Here is a 7,741-nt window from a genome sequence, read left to right on the forward strand (position 1 = left end):
ATCAATCATTAACATTAGAAGATTTGATTATTAAAGGTCGTAAACGAGCCTTACATCTTACAGGACAGGATCTCATTAGCATAGCTTTCACTCGTACAAAAGTTGAACATGAGCATTTGATGATGATTTCAGAATCATATCAGATAGCCTTTTCTCAATATGTGGGAAACTTGTTGTATTCTTTACCCAAGGATCCTAGAATAGTGGTTACTACTATTTTAAATCCAGCCTTTTCTTCAATTTTTGTGCAAAATCCTATTTCTAAAGCTCTTAAAGTTTTTACTGATGGCTCACCAACAAGGGGTGTGGTCGTCTGGCAGATTCAACAACAACGGTATTCTAAATTTACTGCCACACAGACTTCAGCTCAATGTGCTGAGCTGGCTGCTGTGATTTTGGCTTTACAATTGTTCAATGACCAACCTATTAACTTGATTGTTGATACTCAATATGTGTATTTAGCTATGCAATCTCTGCATTTTTCTTATTGTTCTCTCTCTTTGGATAAGAATTTGTTATCCTTGTTTTTATCTTTAAAGAATAGTTTGGAAACTCGCTTGTATTCCTTGTATGTAGAACACATTCGGAGTCATGCTCTCTTTACTAATGCCTTGACTGAAGGAAATCAGAAGGCAGATGAATCTTTAAAGAATGTTGCGTCTTTGTTTGTTGATCCTGTTGATAGTCATTCTTATTTTCATCAAAATGCCAAATCGCTTGCAAAGCAATTTAAAATTTCATTATCTCAAGCCCGGGATATTGTCCGTGCTTGTCCAGCTTGTCAGCAACTGGCAGTTCCCTTTCCAGTGGGTGTCAACTCATGAGGAACTCAAGCTAATCAAATTTGGCAAATGGATGTAACTCAGTTTTCAACCTTTAAGCCATACTGTTATCTTCACACGTCTATTGACACTCATTCACATTTTCTTTGGGTTACTGTTTTAAAACATGAACGTACTTCAGATGTTATTTCTCATTGCCTATCCTCTTTTGCTGTAATGGGTCGGCCTTCTCAATTGAAAACTGATAATGGCCCAGCTTATATTAGTAAGGAATTTCAAACCTTTTGTCAGAAATGGAATATTACTTTAGTGCATGGAATTCCTTACAACTCTCAGGGTCAAGCTATAGTTGAGCAAGCTCATTGTACTTTTAAGGCATTGCTTCAAAAACAATTACAAACTGAGTCTGGCCCTTACCATCTGCGAAAGATTCAAAATCTCCTTGCTGTAGCATTACATACTTGGAATTATTTAACCTTTTTAGATTCTCTTGCAGACTCACCTGTTAATTTGCATTTTCGAACTACTGAATCTTTAGCAAGGCCTTTGGTAAAGTATCGCCAAGCTCCAGATCCAACCTGGAAAGGCCCTACACTGCTGATCACCTGGGGTTGTGGTTACGCTGCCATGGAAGATCCTTCTACTGGACAAGCAGTGTGGGTTCCAGTGCGCTGTGTTCATCCATATCATGGCATGGCATCAGGGCCTTCACAACCTGATTCTGGATTTCAATCTTCATCTGAACACAGAAGTCTGGCTTCCAAGGTTGAAGCGCCCACAACCCATCACTTGGGGCCAGGTTAAATCTACTACATATCAAGTTCAACAACAACTGCAACAGGCCTCATTACCTCAGATTCCTGAAAATCTTGTTGCTGCTGTTTTTGCTATTATTACTGCTAATTCTGTTACAATTTTACTTTGTATTTTCTTGTTTATGGTTAATGGTGTTTCTGCTCAAAATGACACTTCTGTGGTTCGTCTTAAACCTAATTTGTGGGTTTGTCATGCACAATATATGTTTATGACCCATGGCACAAATATTACTTTATACTATGAGCCCCCAATGGCATTTGGTCAAATTTCTTTTACCCCTAACTTGATCATGTCTTCTACATTTATTGTCTCACAACTACAATCTATTTCACACTCCTGGCTATTTTCTAAACCCCCTATGCAATTGAATTCTGTCCGTTGGCCTTACTTGAAAGTTAGTCAATTTACAAGGGGTCTGTGTTTCTGTTGTCACGCTAAACACACTTGGCTTCATAATTGGTCTGATTATGATGCTGCTCAGCACATATTAAAAAAACTAGGGAATTATAGTTATTGTTCTGACTACTATTGGTGGTCAGGTACCTTTAATTCTTTTTTGTATGGAATTAATATAGCTCCTGATATGTATCCTGACCATTTTCCTATTTTTAATGCCTCTGAGATTGTCAATTTACAATCCTACATTCAAAATAATATCCATGCTCAGTACTCACCTTTTGAGTGGCTAACCAATTGGCTCCCTGATTGGTCTTGGCTCAGACAGTTTTTCTTTTATGCTATAATTATTATTGTACTAATTGTAACCTGTTGTTTTATTCAATGTATTCCAAATTTGTTTGCATTGTTTCGTTCTACTTCCCCTTCTCTAACTCCTCTACAATTGCGATACATTCATAAATCTTTGAATCCTCCATTTAAAATAAAAAACGAGGATATGTAGAGTTGTAATTGCAGGAATGTCATTATCTTGATGGCAAACCTCAGGTAATGAAGGTTCCAAAACAAATACAACTCAGGCAAACAAAATCACAAATGCAAAGAAGGATTAGAGAGAGGAAGTAAACATCATGATCAAACACCTCGACTGCCTCGTCATTACAACATCTAATAACATGTAATACTATATAATAGTATTCAAAAGAAAAAAGAAAAGAAAATGGTAATGGGCAAGACCAAATCTTGTGGGCTAATATATCTTTACATTTCTTAGACCAATAACAAAACAAAAAGACTATACTGACTACAATCCCTTTTTTCTCATGCATTCTTTGGGGTATCCAATACAAATTAGACTTGAGATTTTTTTAAAGACTTGCATCCAGTGATGTTGAATATTGGATATTCCACCTATTTATTGTTTTCATCATTAAATATATTTTCTGGTATAAAGTAGAATTTCTAAGCTATGAGAACATCCAGGTCATCAAGGATTTATAAAATGCCAACAGAATTGAGGCGAAAGAAAGCTTAGGGCCATGACGGCAAACCTATGGCACGCGTGCCACAGGTGGCACGCAGAGCCATTTGTACCGGCACGCCAGCCACAGGCAAACTTACCTCACTACTTATGCGCGTGCCTCACAGCTGATTTTCGGCTGGTTTGAGGCTTTTTTGGCCTTCCAGAGGCTTGAAAAAAGCCTCTGCAGGCCGAATAGACCCGTTTTGTCACTTCCTGTTAATACAGGAAGTGACAAAATGGGCCAATTTGGCCTACAGAGGCTTTTTTCAAGCCTCTGGGAGGCCGAAAAAGGCCTCAAACTAGCTGAAAATCCGCTGTGAGGCGCAGTGCAAGTAAGGGGGCGAGGATTGCACGTGCATGCGCAGGGGGCATGGGGGGTGCGCATGGCCTTCTGGGTGCTGGCACGTGAGTGCACAAGCGCCAGCACACACACAATTTTTGGCACAGGAGCCCAAAAAGGTTAGCCACCATTGGCTTAGGGTATAGGAGTCATGTAGGTATAGGTGCAGTGATTAGAGTACAGTATTACAGGCTATCTCTAATCATTGCCAGAGCTTGATCTTGACCAGTTCAAGGTTGACTCAGCCTTCCATCCTTCTGAGTTTGTAAAATGAGGACCCAGATTGTTGGGGGCAGTTTACTGACATTAATAAACTACTCAGAGAGTGCCATAAAGCACTATGGAACTGTATATAGTATAAGTGCTATTGCAATAGTACTATATTCCACAAGGCAAGCACTACAACAAAAAAGACCTACTTACAGAGTCAGCCAGACAGCGCTGTTTAATAAATGGGAGTTGGAATATGCCCACCGACTCAGATATAGTGGGCTGAACAGAAACAACTGAAGAAAGGTGATTCTGGCCCCATACAATGAAACACTTTAAAAGTGGTAACCAGCACCCTGAATTGCGTCTGGAAGCTTATTGGGAGGCAATGCAGTTCATGGATTGATTTTTCAGGTCTGTCAAGCTGTATATTGATATAGGTCCCTAAGATGATATTTCTGTGTTACTTGCAAATTTTCTAACGCTTTCTAACCTCAATCAGCTAATATTGTGACTTGCCAAAGAGGATATGAAATCTGAAAAAGAAAAGAAAAAAAGCCCAGCCCAGGCTGAATCTTTTAAATGTATAATTTTTTTTGCAGGAGTGGGCAAGTTTCAACTCTGTGGAAATCTAGGAAGCTTTTTCAACTAGTCAGAATGAGAACTTTCACCTGACTGGGGACAATAATTTTTGCTAATTTTGTTAGCAGGCATTCTCAATTAAAAATAGAGAGGAGTAAAATATTCTCTGATTTTATTTCAGGGTATGATTTTGATTAACATTTACATTTACAATCTTGGATTTTGTGCAAACTCAATTTTTGAGCTTTAACATTTGGACAGACTAAATGAAATAAAAAATGAGGAAAAGAATAGCAAGATAGAATGTCACTCTCCCGTTAATAAATGCAAGAGCTAAAATTGAACAAAACTAACATGGTAACTGACAAAGGAATTTTTAAGTGCATACTGTTTTTAATTATGTTACTTAAGTACATCTCTTCAACTTTTTTTGTAACTTCCGTTAGTGTAAGAAAAATTAAAGAAATGGGGAAGAGTCATCTACAGATGAGCTGTGATTAAAAATATAACTCAAATTTAGCATATTTTTTTTCTGTTGCAGATGTCTTTAACAAAGTCCTTTGTGGCACTCATATTTAAATGTATCTGAAAATTCCTGAAAGGAGCCTTCTACAGTCAAAGTCATTGTAGTCTACTATGACAAGGTGTTAAGTATCTGAACTATCTTGCAAAAATGTAATTTAAAATTACCACTCTCAAATAAGCCTCATTACAACAAAATACAAGGCTACTGCTGCATTAGTAGGTTTGCACAGAATACTGTCCCATTTGTACAAGTTGCAAAATGTTCACAGGATTATAGGAAAGTGACATGCTAGCCATAAATCAATACACAGCTTACACAATAAAGTACAGTACTTTAGCAGTTCTAGAAATAAGCTGTAGGTTCAATACTAAAGATTTTGATAGTTGGAACATCTACACTCGCATTCCCAGCATGCTCAGGACCTACACTGCCAGAGTTAGCCTTAGAAAAGGCAACGTTGGTTTGCACAGCACCCAGAAGCACAAACCATAGCAGCCTATGTGTGGTTAGTTTACGGTTCAATATCCCAATTGGGGGGGCGGGGGAAGGGAAACGAAACTTTTTCCTCTGACAGGGTTAGAGCGAGGAGACGCCAAGCCGCCTCGACGCACCAGGAAACGAGGGCAGAATACAGTAACCGAGGAAGCAGACCGCTCAAGGCCATCCTTTCCTCACTCCCGCCGCGTGACTGGCAGCGAGAGGTTCCAGCAAGGCCCAGCCCGAGGCCTCTTGACTGGAAGCGACAGCCGACCAGGCCTTCGCCACCTGCAAGAGGCATCCTTGGCCGGCGCGCCTTCGTACGGATGCTCCGACCACCGCCTTACCTGCCCGTGGGACTCGGGCCCGGCGAAGCCTCGTACGTAACCGTTTTTCCGACCGCAGCCGTTTGCTGCCATGCTGCAGCCGTTGGCACGAGGTTGCCCGCCCATCTTCTCGCCGTTGCGCTTCATCTTGCCGGCTCGGACAGCAGCCACTTAAGAAAGCAACCACCGCCCGTCCCAGGGCTGCTTTATCGCACCGGAAACCCAGCCGGGAGCCTTAGCCAATCACAAGCCGGAGCGTCACTCTGAGGCGGGGACGGCGCGCCCTTGGCCCGAAGCCGGACTGGCCTCGCCCGTGAGAGGAGAAGGCGCTGGCTCCTCCGCCAGGGGGACGACAAGAGGCGGAAGCGGAGGACGATGATGGTCTAAGTTTCGCCGAGACCAATCACGAGAGGAAAAGTGTGTTTAGGGGCGGGGAGGAAAATAACTGGTCCAATCGTTCGGCGCGGAGCCCACGAGAAGGGAGGATGGGTTTTCCCTGTGAAGAAAAGCGGAATGTGGACCGAGGGTGGACTTCTTCCCTCTACGAGAGGAAGTGAGAACCGCGCTTTAGGGGCCTCCAATGGCGGAAACTGTAGCCGCATGAAGTTTGCCGTCCACGAAAAATGGCCGCGAGCTTTTCCCCTGTTACTCCCCTCTTCTCCTTCCCCCTAAAATAGTGTTTCTCAAACTTGGCGACTTAAGCCTGTTTGGGGAACTCTGGCAATTGGAGTCCGCCCCTCTTATTAAAGTCGCCAAGTTTTGAGCCACAATGCTCTGAAACAATAGGCGATCAGTTTTTAAATACAGCTTCCTTGAAGCTTCTTTTGGCTACGGTTACATTATGGGGAGGGATATCCCGCTTTGCCACCCCCAGATCTGCTCAGGCTGTCTCCTGGCCTGAGAACCAGATGAAAACAAGGATCAGTTAAAAAGTCGGGAGTTTATTAGTGGGCTAAGTTCTGATAGAACCTAGCTTAATTCTAAGCTTTCCTTTGCTTGAAAATGTGTTGATGCCAAGACCAAAACACTCAAAGTACATCGGATCAACAGATAAATTGTTCCCTACATGGATTTTTAAAAATGGAAGTATAAGGTCTTGCTGAGAAAGAAAAAGGAGCAATTTCGGCAGTCGTGGAAAATAGCAAAACAAGTTGCGTGTTATAACCCATGTTCACAAAATGATAAAATCTGGCTTGTGCAACTGGTGTTAGTCATATTGCAAATCCCACTCTTTCAAAAGCAAATACATAAGGTTCACAGTTTGCACTTTATCATTACAGACATTTTGTTCCTTGATCCACTAATGTCACTTTATCAAAGAAGTCAATAAGGTTTATTTGACACGATCTGACTTTTAACAAACCCATGTTAGCTCTAGTAATCACCTTGTTCATTTGTTGGTGCTCACAAATCCATTGCTTGATGATCTTTTCCAGGATTTTCCCAGGGATATTCAAACTTGACAGCTTTAAGATTTGTGGACTTCAATTCCCAGAATTCCTCTTCTAGTCATGTTAGATCAGGAATTCTGGGAGTTGAAATCCACAAGTATTAAACTTGCCAAGTTTGAAGACCCTTGTTCGCAAGTCTACAGTCAAGATCAAGGGAAGTACTAATACCACTCTATAAAGTCTTAGTAAGACCACACCTAGACTACTGCAACCAGTTTTGTTCACCACATTATAAAAAAGATGTTGAGACTCTAGAAAAAGTACAGAGAGCAATGAGGGTGATTAGGGGACTGGAGACTAAGGCATATGAAGAACGGTTGCAGGAACTGGGCTTGGCTAGTCTAGTAAAGAGAAGGACCAGGGGAGACATGATAGTGGTCTTCCAATATTTGAGGGGCTGCCACAGGGAGGAAGGGGTCAAACTATTTTCTAAAGCGCCTGTAAGCCAGACAAGGAATAATGGAAACTGAACAAGGAGAGATTTAACCTGGAAATAAGGAGAAACTTTCTGACAGTGAGAACAATCAACCAATGGAACAGCTTGCCCTTGGAAGTTGTGGGAGCGCCATCAGTTGAGACTTTCAAGAAGATATTAGACTGCCATTTATCAGAAATGGTGTAGGGTCTTCCGCTTGGGCAGGGGGGTTGGACTAGATGACCTACAAGGTCCCTTCCAACTCTGATTAACTGTTAACTATCTGTTAACTGATCCCGAAGGTCAAGCTGATAGGCCTGTAGTTTCCTGGATCCTCTTTTTTACCACCCCACTCCCCCATTTAAAAATTGGAACATCAGCTCTTCTTATTCTCTG

The 7,741-nt window shown here is 41.6% G+C and overlaps 1 protein-coding gene across 1 annotated transcript in view; it reads right to left on the reverse strand.

Moving 5' to 3' along the window:
• The window catches only part of SPTLC2 (serine palmitoyltransferase long chain base subunit 2), a 66,989-nt gene extending 61,149 nt beyond the window's left edge, over positions 1–5,840 (reverse strand). Inside the window, exon 1 of the mRNA XM_026664355.2 lies at positions 5,501–5,840. Coding sequence (XP_026520140.1) covers positions 5,501–5,626 — 126 coding nt within the window. The 5' untranslated portion in view covers positions 5,627–5,840. The remainder of the gene's footprint in view (positions 1–5,500) is intronic.
• Positions 5,841–7,741: the final 1,901 nt, after the last annotated feature.

The sequence above is a fragment of the Notechis scutatus genome, chromosome 1 (assembly GCF_049901735.1).
Source record: "Notechis scutatus isolate UNSWTSFEM ecotype Mainland chromosome 1, rNotScu1.2, whole genome shotgun sequence".
Taxonomy (NCBI): domain Eukaryota; kingdom Metazoa; phylum Chordata; class Lepidosauria; order Squamata; family Elapidae; genus Notechis; species Notechis scutatus.